This window comes from Clinocottus analis, unplaced genomic scaffold (genome assembly GCF_023055335.1).
Source record: "Clinocottus analis isolate CAN_PGR_092001 unplaced genomic scaffold, fCliAna1.0.p SCAF_17, whole genome shotgun sequence".
Taxonomy (NCBI): Eukaryota; Metazoa; Chordata; class Actinopteri; order Perciformes; family Cottidae; genus Clinocottus; species Clinocottus analis.
Window position 1 is genome coordinate 12,530,495 of NW_027175898.1, and position 15,612 is coordinate 12,546,106.

Sequence of the window (15,612 nt, forward strand, 5' to 3'; positions counted from 1 at the left end):
TATCTTAACAAATCAATTAGTTTGATGGTCAGAAAATAAATGCCGAACATTCACTGGTTTTAGCTTTGCATGTGTGAATAATTGCTTTGTCTTGTATAATAGTAAACTACATATTGAGGATATTTTCTGGACTTGGACAAAAGCAATGATATATTCCAATCTGGGCTAGTTTCTTCATCCGTAGACTTATCCATTTGTCATACAGTAATCAAGTACTGTTATTGACAATGTAAATACTTAGTTATGATAAATAGATTTTTTTTTGTTGTTGCATTTTTTATAAAACGTACCTGTATAGCTTAAATGTGTGTGTTTTTGTTTTTTTTGTCCATGTTAAAGGACGATGGAAAACTTTGCAACCAAAGATGTCAGTTGACAGAAAACATTAATGATGTCATTCTCCGTTATGGCCACCGGGCGGTGCTAGACACGCAGGCGCTTTAATTCTGCTTCAAACAAACTCTGTTCATGGTGACCTTATGTACCACATAAACTCATTATTCATAGATATCTTAGACATACTGAACAAATGACTGCAGATACAAATGATGATGTATCAAAGTAGCTGTCATGTATATTTATGAATGACTAACTCAGAAGCTTAAAGGTTCTTGGCCGGCATGCAATTGTATTGAAGTTAACATTATGGAAACTAAATTTTATGACGCTTTCAAAGTCTTTTCATGTGCGTTATGTCAGAGCCCTCTCTTTGTTTACCAGGAAAGTGAGAACAAAACTCGTGATCAGGAACAGGAAATGTACCTCTGCAGTGAAGCCACGTTGATACTTCCATGTCGGCTGTCCTGACAACTACTCTTGAATGACAGCTGAAATATCGAATGTTGTGCTTACGTTTAGTCCGCGAGGGCAAAAATCAACCAATGGCGTTGTTGCTTAACAGCGCCTTCTCTCTCATTGGACGGAAGGACGACACATCCCACCAATCATAGCCCTGCCACAGGATTCGCCATCGGGGATTTTTTTGCGTCACCTTTTGCTCCGGTTGTCAGCCAGCCGCCAAGTGCGCCTGCGCCGTTTTGACTAAAACGCCCTGAGCCAATAAGACGCACTGTTTGGGGGGCTGGAACATTCTGAGCCCGCCTTATTGATTGACAGCTTTCTGTTGCAATCGTATTCTGCTTAGTATGCGAGTATGCGTGATTGACAGCAAACGGCACAATGAGAAGCGGCTGGTTAAAATTTTGACGAACGTGGTGATCTGACTGTCCAATCCTAGTGTAGAAACCAGGCGGGACTTAGCGTTACCAAGGCATGTCTTGAGTCAAGTATAAAGGGAATAACATGGTGTCCCAGTGGCTGTTTATGTTTACTTAAAGAACAGATTTGAAAGGGCGTTTTTGCAAGACACAACGGAATTTTCTTTTGTAGTTCCACTGTTTGTTTTTGCACTTTAACTTTTTTATGTTAAGATTTACAAGACCAGTGGCATGTAAATCTCATACTTCACTAATGTGCCAGTCTTACAAATGGAAAGGGGGCTTCACTTTGGAAACGTGAGCATTTCCCTGGTGCTCCTGCTGTTGCTGAAAGCGCTCACTGGATTCGGGACCACGCAGGCTCAGGGCTCGACCATCGGGAGGGAGCCGCAGTCCGTCGCCCGGGGTTCAGGTTCGACCTCGGAGGAAGATGGTACAAGAGTCATGGAGCGGGGCTTGGAGAACGTCGGCTCCCCGGTCATTGTAGCAGACGTTACCGTGGAAGATGACGACCACGGGTCGGCGGGGGAGGCCGACGAATCATTCGGGGAAAGTAACGGACGTGTCCAACAGACAAGGTAACGACCTTTATTTATTTTGCATGTATATTATTTTATTAGTTAGTGTAACGTTAACTGCTAAGTAACAATGTTTAACAAACAAAATAACCAACAAATGACAAACAAAATGGAAAATATGAAAACCCACTATTCATCTTATATCAATCGCAGTTGAGCTGTTTAACAAGCTAACTGCCAGTCAGTCTCGCGCGTTTGACACATGTTAAGTATTCCTCCGCCTCGGCACTGCACTCGAAACTTGTTGTGGTTGCGTTTGTGTCTTCCCCCTTCCCTCCTCCCCGGTCATACGTTGTAACGTGTGATATCCTAATTCCCTCCCTCCATATTTGGGGATACATTCTAATGAAAGAAGTAGGAGTTGCCATTTGTTTGAGTTGCCACCGAACAAAACACAAAAAACACGGTTTACGAGGGAGTGCGACTTCGTGTTGGATGGTGTTTCGAGTGAAGTTCGGTCAACTGGAACTAGCTAATTCCGTGGAATGAAACGTAGTTGTTTTGTGTACACGTCACAGTGTTGTTAAAAGTGGAACTTTTTATTTAGGAAGTACACTGCTAGCTACTGTACGTGTCCCTGTGCGCTGACGGCAGCCTGCAACGGTAACCCAACGTTTGACGTAAAGAAGATGTAATAAACCGACTTGTCTCGGTTGTGATTCGGCTCTCGCTGGAACTCGTATTGATACCGTTTGTACACGTTAAACCGGAAATACAAGCAACGCTGTCATGTTACAGTCACTCAAAGCCTATGTGCGCTGCAACCGGTTGAGTCCAACACACGTTTTAAGAAGTTCAAATCAGATTTGTATCTCTCTCCTGACGTTCACACGTCAGTTCGCCACGTTAAGTGAATTTAGCTTTTTTTCTCTCCGTGTGTTACCATGTTATCATATGATGAATCCCTTCACGTGAAGGCGACGTCCACGATCACTTAACTGAGACTGCGTGCACTCAGGATCCACCCGTTATCTTCTGCTGTCAGCAGATAGGCTGCGTCTTAGCTGAGAGAAAGTAAAGTAAGAAAGTAGTAGTTTATTTTAGTTAAACACTGTTAATTGGGATTTTTTTGAAAATACTGTCTGTGTGGCATTTCATAGCTGGTGACAAAGTGGTTCTGCAGAAAAAAGGATAAAGGTATCTAAAGGGTTTTGACTTTCACACGATGAGTCTTTTTTTTTTTTTTTAACAAAGTAGAATGTCATAGTTTTAAGATGGACGTCATCGTCCTACTTAGGGAATGTGTCTTGGACTCTGACTTAAATCAGTTGTCATGAATGAAAAAGCATGGGATGGGGGTGTCTCAGGGGCCAAACACCCAAATCCAACATGACAAGCTGCATTTTTAATATTTTATGGCTGTTATGCAAAGGCATGGTGCCGCTCAGCTGAGGGGAGAGAAAAAAAATCCCCAGGATCCTGTCAGTCAAAAGTTTACGACTTCACACAGATTACAGGTTTACCGAACCCCCGTCAGACCTTCTGCTGCTGATGCCCAAAGTGAGATGCGGTTCTTGGCGCAGTGGGTAGGGCAATTGATTTAGTCTTCCCTGGTAAACAGCAGGTTTTGACGCCCACCTTAGATGTTTGGCGCAGTGTGTTCTTCATCATGTTCCTTCTCTGCCATGTTTTTTCCTTATTTTTTCTTTGTACTAGAACCATTATGGACACTTTTTGACTGTGATCCAGCTTCTGGATTCTTTCTTAGCTCATTGCATGTTCTTCGTCAAAGCACATCAGGTCATTCACTAAATTATTCTCTGTGTAGTTTTATACATGTGCTGCTTGCTTAGTCTGTCAGTAGACTGAAAACATTGTTAAAATCCCACCCTTTTTTGTTGAAGTTTTTCCTTGCCGTTTTTTACACTTTAAATACTTAAACTAGCTGCAGTATCTACTTGGTTCAACAAAACCAAAAAATGCAGCATGATTCCCCCATTTGCAGTCACTCCGTTTAATCTTGCACCTCACAGAAAAGCTTCCTGACAACCCCCAAAGCCTCACATATTAGTTCTTGTTATTTGGGATGCCGCACAAACCCAGCATTGTCACAACAGGGAGCTACTGAGCACACCGAGCAGCCGGCCCCACGCAGCTCAAGTCAAGACGAATAAGTGTAATTAGTTGTCATGTGTGTTATCTTGGGGGGGGCGGTGTAGGGAACTGTAAGACGGAGGGAAAAAAAACATGATATTTACACGAATACAGTCTTTGTGTACACCACTGCTCTCTCACGCTCAATGCACCACTGTCTCTCAAAACGTCTGTGTGAGGGCAATGCACGGTGAAGGACTTGGAGGCTGAGAATTATTCTGCCCTCTAGTCCAGTATCAAGATGAAACGGAAGGTAACTGGCAGAGCAGTTTGCTCTGGATCTGCAAGAAAACTCCTGAGCGCTCCTCCTCCTTCTCCTGCTGCTGGTCACACCCTGCCACTGCTCGCTCTCTGTGCACATACGTCAATCCCCAAACAGCTAACCCACCTGAGTCCGTCCCTTTCTGTTGGTTTGCGCTGCGTCTTTTTGTTTTGTCACAGACTGCGTCAACCGCTTTCTCTTTTCCTTCTCCCACGATCTTTACCCCGACATACACTTACAGTTCCTCTGTCACCACGTATTGGCTTTGCGTCATCTTATATCGATCACTTTTTGGGTAATATATTTGGAATATATTATCTGTATTGTTAACCATTTTAAAGTGTTCCTTTCCCGCTTTTGTTTTTGGTTCTTTACAATAAAAATATTTTAGAAATATTTTCACAAAAGGTAATTTGTTTTAGTAATACAAAAAAGTACATTAAACTAAGTATTTTTTTTTTTTTATTTCTGTTAGTTTAAAAAAAGGCTTCTGTAGGAAGCTGGGAATTTACACATCATAGTAACAAACAGTGAACACTGATATACGTAAAAGTCAACAAGATAAACAATTTACAAAGTAGCTCGGGAGGCAGATACAGGAAGACCGCACAGGTGAATTATTCATTCAACAGCCTGTCTGTAAAACAACAACATATGTTGAAGATGACAGATTTAGCTGAGATGATAATAATGACCTCATAATAAAATAATGCTCATTATAATTAAGGTTTGTCTTTTTAACCTGTGTCAAAACACAGTGAGAACTCCAATCACATCCTGTCTGTCTCTCTGTCTGCATGTCTTTGTTGAAGTCTGTCTCTCCCTTGCTTTGTCTTTTGCTCTCATATTTACCCTCTCTCTCCCTCTCTCTCATCTCACACTTGCTCCTTCCCCAATGCTCTCTCTTACCTTCACACATATACGTTGTTTTTTTAATGTCACCCCTTGAGTATATACCCTATACTCCATGTTCTGTTTCCATCCTTCTGTCAGGAGAATTGCTGTTGAACTTTAAAAATACCACAAGAAATAAAACATGATTTTGGTGCGTTTCAAGTCCAAAGGGGCTAATTTATAAGTAAAAAAAAAGACTTCCAAATTGTCAGAAACAAAACAAAAACACTTAAACATGGTTTAACAAACGCAGTGATAACTGAATTTGGACTTTAGAATAGAGCTAGCCAGCTGTGACATCAGTGTGAAACATTAAAATTCAACACTTTTTGGGTGGTAATTGTTTTTTTAATGTCCAGCATTAATTAGGTCAGCCTTTTTGAAAACTTATCGCCATTTGCTTCAGTGACCTTTCAGTGCTGTTTTCCAAGTCAAACAAACGAGGTTCTGCGTTGATAATAGGAACGCTAACACACCCTTGATCAACTTTACAGACTCACTATTTCAAACGAAAAGAACAAGGGTTATGACCTTGTCCATGACACAAAAGCCCAACATATGAACCTATACCACCCCTGAAGGATCACTTTGTTGATTCATAGATCTCTCAGCCTGGATCTTTTTTTGTTTTTAAGAAAATTAGCCTCCAGTATAACTTCTTTGTAATTTATTCCAAAGAGGAGTAGAGCAATTTAAACACAGACTCTCTAAAATGTTTTTGTGCGGATGGCATACAAATCAATCTACATTTAGATGAAAAAATGAGTTTCTGTCAGTTGCAGTTGTTTGTTTATTTATTTTTTTCCTCCTCGTTACCTCCTCTGCTCCTGTATCCTGTAATCTATAAATATTCTAGATGTTCGCTTTGATCCGGCCTTCAGTTTGTGACAAAAAGCTGTGTCGGCTGACGGCTGTCATCTCACTTTCTAAAGCCGCCATTGATACGTTACAACCTCTGCTCTGGAGACTTGGTGTTTACATCTGTCTCAGTGCATGTATACATCTATGCATGTGTGTGTGTGTGTGTGTGTGCGCATACATGTTTGAAGGCTTTTGTATGAGTGGATGTGAATCATACATGTGACGGCGCTGCCAGGTTTGATGCCTCCGCTAGCGAGCGCTCCATCGAGGGGCCTCCAGCACCTTTGGGAGCACTCCGAGGTGAGAGGAGAGAGAGGACAGCAGCTTTGTTTGAACCTGCTTCCCCCACTGCCAACCAGCCCCCCCGCCCTCTGTCCTCCCCCTCCACCTCACACCCCCCTCAGGGCCCTGTAGCGGCAACAGCTCTTCTGGGCCGCCGCCGTGCATGCCGGCTGGCTCCCACCAGCCTACTGCTTAGCAACAGCCAATCCGCCGAGCCGGGCGACTTGTCGGCCAATTGCGTCGGAGAGACGGGCTAGTGCTCTGAATTTGAGTTGGCCACATGGGTCTGTCTATAGTTAGGTAAAAGGGGAGGAGGTATATATATATATATATATATATATATATATATATATATATATATATATATATATATATATATATATGTATATGTGTGTGTGTGTGTGTGTGTGTGTGTGTGTGTGTGTATATGTATGTGTTTTTCTTTTGGAGGGGAGAGTTTGTTTCCTTGTGGGTTTTTTTTTCTAACTTTGTTTCAGTAGTCCACTTTATGTAACCAGGGAGATGTTGTGGGTTTTATAAATAGAAACTGTCCCCAAAATAACAGGTCAAGATGGAAATGATTGAACTCCCTCTAGGGAGTTTTAATTGAGCACTTTGAGCCCAGTTCTTGAAACTCTGTGCGTGCACAGCATAGTTGTTTTTCATCGGAGAGGTCTGAATGTTTAACTGCAGCTGATAAACTCAAACAAAGCTTATATATTCTCTTTTAACCTATTTCATCCTCATTGCCTTTGCTTTATGTAACCATGTTGTTATCCTGCTCTAGTACTATTTCTTTATCTTCTCATTGTATTGCTCTCTGTAAGAATGTTATTGTGTGCATAGGTTTCCCAAAATGTCCCCAGCGGTCACTAATGTTGGAATGTGATCATCTTTAGTGTCTTTATCAAAGACTTTCTGCACTTGATGAACACTGTCTGGGTTTTTTGCAGGTTGTTTCATAATCGTGTGTTGTGGCAGAAGTAGTAACATGTTCTTTATGAAAAACAAAACTGGATACGTTATCTAGAGGAATGAGTTTATTAGGTCAGTGGCTATTTCGGTAAATCGGCAGGACCCATCCTGCAGCACTGCAGTATGGGTGGGGCAGAGGCAAAAAGGTGGGATACTCGAAGAGGGAGGGAGGGAGGGATGAAAACAAGGAGTTAGCTGCTGGTTAGCAGGGCCATGCTGCCTTGTTTTCACTCTCGGTGGCTCCTCACTGCTTAGCAACAACGAATCAGATCCTCGGATCAGACTTGCAGCTCAGCCAATCGGCCGGCAGGAGTGTGGCGCCATAGAGTTTGGATTTTACCACGTGTGAGGTGATTCGGGTTGGAGAGGGGAGCGCACTTATGCAGGAGGAGAGAAACAGAGCGAGAGACAGGGTGATGGCAACGTTTTTTAATGGTGTGGGTGTTTTTATGCGACTAGTACTTTTTTTAAAAACCACACCCTTTGCTCGCTGCTGCGGTGGTCTGCTGCAGTGACCCTGATGGATGTCAGGTCGGTTTTTAAAGCACATTGCACATCCTCATTCCTCATTAGTATGGCTTCAGCTGCTGTGACAAAAAAAGATCACTTTTTTATTTGATGAGTTTGGAGGACTGTTATCTGATCCTGTATGTAAGGGCAGGTGTTGCATTATTAGGTGCACTTGATTTAAATCTGAGACATTTAGTGTTGTGTTCACTTATATAATGCATTGTTAGGAACATGAGAGCATATCCATGTTTGCCAAAGAAAAAGACCAGGTTTGGGTTGCATGCTGTGTTGTGCAAATTGCCTGCAGGCCCATGTGTTAATTTCCTTAATTCCATTACAGGATTTCCCCAATTGAAACACTGATTTGAAAGATTTGAAAACTTATTTAATAGTTGGCTTCAGTGGTTCTCTCTGTAACCAGGCCACTCGTGGTGCAGCTATTGATGCTGGGCGCGGCCGGCTCAGACCTGCATCCATAACTTTTCTCCCCACGTGCTCCCCATGCTCTCGTATTTTTGTTCTGCCTCTTGGTGGCTGCGCGGCAGCCGAGCTCCACAATCCAGCGTGCATCCAGGCTGCTCGCTGTTGCATGGTTACAGACATGTCTGCCCCGCTATTGGCTCAGAGTCTGCAGAGCTGCCAACTCATTGGTTCGTTACGGAAGAAAAAAACAGCGCAGCCATTGGCTGCCGAGGCAGCTGACGGGCTGTTGCGATTGGTCCGGCTCGTCAGCTCTCGCTCCTTGGAGACTTGGCCTGTGTAAACATCCTGGTTGCTTCTTTCAATGGAGTGTGTTTACCAGCAGCCCGGTTTCGATTGGTGTGTGTGTGTGTGTGCAGACTGAGTGTCTCTGAGGAGCAGAGAGTCTGGTGAGAGCGAGCCTAATTGGCTCCCTACTCCGCCATACGCTTTGTGATTGAAGAAGCAGTCTGTACTATTATGACACTTTGACAGCATTACAGGCAAGGACACTAACAACCCTCAGTCTGTTGGCAGACTCGCACACTCTCCTCCTCATTTTCTCGCTCTTCTTTCTCCATTCTGACATCTTCTTCTGCATCCTCGTAAACCCGCATCCGTCGCAGTCGGCAGCAGCCCCACAGGCTACGTGTTATGCCTTTTGGTGGCGAGGAGAGCGGCGGTGTCTCGGGGTCCAAGCGTGGAAAATAAATTGCCTCAAGTTCTAAGTGATACAGTTGGGCTGTTTGTTTTGTTTGAGTTGTTTTTATTGTTCAGTTTAGTACTATTTTTATAGCTAGTCTTTCCCCCCTTTCCCCCTCCACTGCTCGTTTTCCCCATTACCATCATGATACCTTAAGTTGTAGAGTTAAGTGCCCCCCTACCCACTCCGACCCCCCCCCCCTTTCTTCTCCTTCTTTATCTGGAGTACAAAGAGTCCTCAAAAGCCTTTGATCTCCCTCTCACAATGAGATTCTTCTATCTCCTCCTCGCTCTCTTCCCATCTGTAATGTTGAACCCGATGCTCTCGGTGACTTCTTCTCCCCTCACTTTCACATTCACAGCATCACTCTGAGGGGGCGGGGCCGGCCGAGAGAAGGCCGCCAAAAGCTTCCACCCTCTCAGAGAGCCGACTGCTTAGCAACAACCAATCAGCCTAATATTTTTGGCAGGGTCTCGCAGCCAATCGAGAGGGTGAGAGCGGGCTTTAGCGCTCCGTTCTCATTGGTGCCTGAGAGGAAAAACAATGTTTTTCTCAGTGCTCTACACTCCAGTGCAAGTGGCGAGGCTGATAATGCTTCGAGCAGATTTGGGGAGATAATCTTGGCTTTGATGAGGCTGAAAGCCACATGGCTCATTATTGTTAAGTGATCCTATTTGCATTTTTATGCAAACTTCTAGATCCGAAACAAGTAGCCGGTCCAGAGCAGTGAAGTGTAACTCCTTGTGAATGTGTCAGTCTCTGCAGCGGAACGTAAGAGAAAGCTTCCTGAAATTGATTTGCACGCTCTGAAACAATCCATTTCTTAGTTGTCCTCGGGCTGAAACATTCCTGAACACGCTCTTTCCCCTTCAAGACGAAAGACTGTTCGATAGGTCGGATCAATAAGGGATTATAGCTACTCTGTATTAATTCACCTGCTCAGCCTAAATGATGGATCGCACAGCTGGTGTGAATCCGCTCAGCTTACTTAACAACTCTCACAGTGCACATAAACAAAGATGATGGATGGTCGCCGCATTTTTCTTTTTGTGTTTTTTTCCAGTCTGAGATGTGAAAGGGAACAAGTGTAACAGTGTGTCTTCCCTCAGCAACTGCTGTTTAGGTGCCCTCAAGGGAAGCAGTTAAAAAAATAAAAAAAACATATGCCCCAGTGGCCAACAGAGGGAAGCTGGTTGGGTCCCAGCTGGGTGGATGTGAAGCAGTGGGCGCTCAGAGACAGCATGCTTGTGTGTGTGTTAAATAAAGCTAAAAGCCCCGTTGACAGCATCTCCTCAAGACAGATACAAATCAATAGTCGGGAGGTGGCCCCCGCTAGAGCTCAGGACATGATTGACAAGCAATGCGGCAGAACCCATAAGAGTTGGGCGAAGGGTGGGGCTGGATGTCTCAAATCATTCAACTCACTTAGACTGTTTGTTTTTTTTTCAGGCTGGAGAACGTTTAACAAATCTTGCCGTTATGGCACATGAAGAGGAACACAACCTGAAGCATTTGTAGTTTACTACTGATGGAGAAAACCCGCTCTTCAAGTAACAGTAATTTAAACAATCGTCTCTTGGGGGTAAAGCGCACTGGTGCAGTGAGAAATGCGTAACCCATACATCAACTAAGGGGAAATGCTTTTTCACCCACTGCGTCTTATTCTCTCCCCTGCATCTTATTTTTAGCTTCTCGCTGTGTCTCTGCCAACAATACCTCTGAATGAAATATGTGGATGATACTTCTGCTTTATTTTGAAATGACATAATTCAGTATGAAAATATCTTTTGAGGATTCAATGTAATTTTTGTCATATCCAACGGTGTGTCATCCACATTGTGCGTACATACTCACAGCAAAGACCTATGGGAGGTATTTTAAATACACGGTTAGGTTGTTTTCTTCACAGCATTTTTCTTTGAGTATGTCATCGAGGGGTCGCCAAGCCAATATTTGCAAACACTAATTTCTGCCAATGCTTAGAGACCCAGAAGGGAGCCAAGACTAATCAGAAAGGCTACTGAACGATCCGGGGAATAAAAGACGGTCTTTGTCAACGTATAAAACATTTCTTTTCAGGTTTCCATGTAGATGAGCCTAATTTAATGGCAGTAATAACAGTTTTAAGCCCGAGAAAAGTATCCATGTCAAATCCCCCTGTGTGCTCTTAACAGTCGCTGTTGCCATCTGTCTCAGAGCGTCATCTGTGTGCTCTTTCCGTACCTGAGGCGCAACAAAGGTCCACTGTTTTCAAAATGAGGACTTCAGAAAAAGAAAATAATTGAGCCAGCATTGTTTCGTCGTTTTGATTTTTAAGACCAATCTTAAATTGAGTCCCATGGGGTTTAAGTGGGCTTTGCTCTGTGGGACTAAATCCCTTTTTAGGCTCAGAGAGTTCACATTGAAAACTCTGAGCAAATGGAAATATAGCATGACGTGCTGTGAGTGGTTGAGGATGGTTTTAATCTAGTTCATCAATCTATTATTCTTCACAAAGTTCACTTCACTTCCAGCTCCATCAGCAGAGTTTTCAGACCTTGTAGCCCACGTCTCTTCATACAGCGTTTCAGCCGTATATGACGTTTATAATTTCTGCATTGGTTCACCAACTGCTGAGACTCTCACACGTACCGTGTGTTTTATGGAAATAAGTTGCCGTGTGTCGGGGGGGGGGGGGGGGGGGGGGGGGGCTGGCTGTGTCTGGTAATCCTCAGGTCCCATCTTTAATCAACATGCCACCCAGACTGGCTGACAGGATGGGGGTTGTCATGGCACAGGTGTGCTGTTGGCTGCAGTTGAAGGTCATCCTGCTCGCTAAGTAGGGTTGAGGACGAGGGAGCGAAAGACAACATCTGCACCACCACTTCACAATTCTTCGCCCTTTTGTGTCTTGTCTCTTGTCTTTGATTGCAGTACAATGCACACCCTCAGTGGGACAACAGGGCAGAAGTATGTGTCTACCAATACTTATACGGGCAGTATGCTGAAGTCTCTGCGTTTTGTCCCCAGGTCTCTTGTGATCATCAGTACCCTGGACGGGCGGATCTCTGCTCTGGACCCTCACAACCAGGGCCGGAAGCAGTGGGACCTAGACGTCGCGTCAGGGTGCCTGGTGTCGTCCAGCCTCAGCAAACCTGAGGTAGATCAACCTTTTGCGTTATGTAAATGAATGTTAAAGCAATAAAGATCTAGATTTATTGCTCCCTTTTTTTTGTTTACCATAACAAATAAGGCCATTTGCATTCATAGTCAGTGTATCTTGGAGAAGCAGACAGGTATACGGGCACAGCAGTGAAGCAATGTACTGTTGTGGAACGGGGGAAGAAGCACAATACAATTTGGACACCTAAAGTAAGGCCTGCCAACAAAAAACTGATTTTGTGCACGCTGTATTTATATTATATTTTAGAATTTAACCTTGCCTTAAGAGAGCAATTCAGTCTGTGATTATGATGGGAAACTGGACCTATTATCTATACTCTCGCGAAAGCCACCACACTCAGAACACATGGTTTGCTCGTACTACTGCTGTCTTGAGCAGTAAGTAGAACTCAAACAAACTACCTGATCAAGGCAACGGTAGATTATTCTATTGCTTTGCTCATATGCACTAACTCCTGTCTGTTTCTACATGCTGGGGCCGTGTCGACACTGATTTATGGATAAATACAACAAACAGCCCCACAGATAGGTTAAACAGACACCGTCCACCTGATTAAGACATACCGAAAGATGAAAAAGACAATTGACATGTCAGTGTGAGGTTATGGATGCAGTCTTTGCCTCAAAACAAACACTGTTCCTCCTGGCTGTGTTTCTTCAGACAATAAGACCAACAATTGAACCCAGTGTACTTTGAACAGTCAACCAAGGGTTGCTGTTGCTTACATTTATTTATCTCAAGTACAAACACACACACGCGCACACAATGCACAGCAGACACACTGTACACGCCCACATACATCTGAGAAGTGGTTTGCCTGGAGGATTAGCCTCTTTGTTGACTGTGGTGGTTTACACATACAAGCACAGCAAGACCCTCGTCTGCACATGTACAGAAGCTTAAACCGCCCACACCGACATGCTGAAAGTGAAGTGTAGCCCAGAGCGCTGCTCTCCGAGATGCATACTAGAGACGTGCTCGTGGTTCACTTTGATGTGGACTCGCTCTGTGTGAGAGTTTTGCCTCGGGGAAAAAGCCTCAGACGCTAACAAGGGTCTGGGTGGTGGGTGAGATCAGTTTAATGTTGGTCCGCTGGTGCTTGTAAGGCGTGTTTGTGTGTAATTAACTCTGTGGCTCTGTCATATGAATACGTTTCTTCTTCATTAGTCTGGTATAACAATAACAAAAGCGGTCTAGATCCAGTTCATGATTAACACCTTTTGACATGTGGGCTTTTTTGATTGTTTGGAATCAGTGTGCGGTTTTTAACGCAGAATAACCAGCCGAGATGGTTTGATTCCCAGGTCACTTCTGGGTTTTGCAAATGAAAGTAAAGATGAATGATCAAAAGAAAACTATGTTAAAAATTAGAAAAAATTAGAAAAAAATTCAGTTTCAGCTACAACAATCCAAATATAGTAACTTCAGGTTTGCTCCCTATAGAATGATATAGTATCCAATGTAAATTTTACATTCAAAGGTTTTTGAATGCATTTTTGAATCTGTTGTAATATTTTATGTCATCCCCCTGAAAAACAATTTGTGGATATATAAATAGATCCCAGGATGACTGGCTGTGCTTTAGGGGGAACTCTATAATAAACTATAATTGTAATTTTTAGTGCTCCTGGATTGCTGCCTCGTTAATACAGGTGTGAGCCTCACTTTGTGTGCGGCAAGTGGGAGAGCAAACACGGATTGAAGCAGAATATCCCGTTAGAGAAAACATGTTTTTAATTTTGGGACTGGATTACTTCTATTTTTGTCAAAAACATTTTTACTTTTGGACTCAACCACACTCTGCAGCCGGAAACAGTCCCACACAGACTCCAATGAAATCAAAGAAGGTATAATACTAAGAATATTAGTGTAGCCTATAAGCAGAAATACTCAGTTTAAACAGAATAAATATACATAAAATGTCAACTTAATGACCTAGCTTTGAATTATTCCTTACAGCTCTAGAAGAATCTCATTCGAGTGTAGAATAACCTCCCATGCAAGTGGGTGAATTAATTCTCAAGTATTCTCAAGCCATTCAACCTGCATGTTTTTATCCCAGCTAAATGCTACAGCAGCCACGTTCACTGATTAGCAAACCTACAATTAGAAGGAGGGAACTAATCGCTGAAATCAGCTGCTGCTGTAGTGCGGGCCGAATAAAATTAAAAAATAAAATAAAATTATAATTTCAGAAATGCTGGGTTTGAGATAAGAGGGTATAAGCACCATTAACCTTTTTTTCCTGGTGTCCTCTGGGGGTTATACTTTGGAGAACCCCTAAAGGTTCCTCGAAGCACTGAAAGTTTACACATACTGAGTGCGCGCAGTAAAGCATCAGAATGTAAGTTTGACCTTGAATACCAAAGTTGCACCCCGTTTTAATGAATTACAAGAGATCACACTCGTTATATGTGAACTGCTGATTTTACTGTCAGTGAAAGGAAAATTCTCTATGATCTGATGAAAGTCTTTAACCTGCTTATGAATCACATCAAGAGCTTCCCCCCTCCACCCAAATGTCAGTTTGAAGGATTTCTATTAAGTTATTTTGAGTCCCCCAGATCTTAACAAGCTCTAAAATATATTAAATTTTTACAAAACAGAAGACCTTTATGTGGATTGATTTTCCTTTTATAAAGACAAACAAGGATTCAATTAAAAGTGAAAATCCTTTACCAGATAGGTGTTTTTATTCTTTAGAATATTCAGACATTGCAAGGTGAGACATTAACATATTCAAAATAAAATTAATAAACATAAAAACATAAATAAATTGTAATCATACAACTGGAAAAAATTGTAAACAGTAACAACGCATTTCTATGTCACAGCTGCTTCAGTCTCTCTGAGGACACTGCATTGTTTACTCGCCTTTCCATCTGTGTTCAGTGTGTGAGACTTCACAGGAAGTGTCAATGAATTCATAGACAGACACACGTGTAACATCCTCCCGTCATCCTCCACTGTGCTCGTGTTGTGACAAAGGAGTGAGTGTGTGAGTGTGTGTGTGTGTGTGTGTGTGTGTGTGTGTGTGTGTGTGTGTGTGTGTGTGTGTGTGTGTTGGACTTCCTCTATCAGTGTGTTTTCACCTGTTGGCTTTCATTTGGCTGACAGAGCGGAGAGATGCCTGTCAGCTCTGAACCTGATGACTCGCTGTGACGTCATTTGTTATGGTTCCCTGTGTGTGTGTGTGTGTGTGTGTGCGTGCGTGTGTGTGTGCGTATGTGTCTTTTTTTTTTTTTTTTGTGGCCCATGTCCTTTATGTAAGTTAAAATCAGCTCTGCCCTCTCTGCCCTCCGTAACCTGGGATGCCTGTCTGCTCTGTGTATGTGTGTTGGTGGAGGAGGAGGGGGGCTGCCACAAGCTCCCACCCTCACCCCCACCCGCACGCCTCCTCAGCACTCAGCAGTGGTTTCATTGGTGCATGCTGGGTCCCTGAGACACCAGTCTGCTCGGTGATTAGAGGCTAGGGGGTGTCTGCCGGCGTGCCATTGGCTGGCCTCCACGCACGGAGGAGGGAACAGCCAGTCACCTGCTGCAGTGTGTATTTGTGTCGTCTTTTATTTTTTTTGTGCAAAGAGGGACAGCAGAGCCACAAACGGCATTGTCTG

At 43.3% G+C, this 15,612-nt stretch overlaps 1 protein-coding gene across 1 annotated transcript in view; it reads left to right on the forward strand.

The window, feature by feature from the left end:
- The first annotated feature begins 1,195 nt into the window (after window positions 1-1,195).
- eif2ak3 (eukaryotic translation initiation factor 2-alpha kinase 3) overlaps window positions 1,196-15,612 on the forward strand; it is a 30,552-nt gene continuing 16,135 nt past the window's right edge. The window contains exons 1-2 of the mRNA XM_068580477.1: window positions 1,196-1,795; window positions 11,845-11,974. Coding sequence (XP_068436578.1) covers window positions 1,488-1,795; window positions 11,845-11,974 — 438 coding nt within the window. The 5' untranslated portion in view covers window positions 1,196-1,487. The remainder of the gene's footprint in view (window positions 1,796-11,844; window positions 11,975-15,612) is intronic.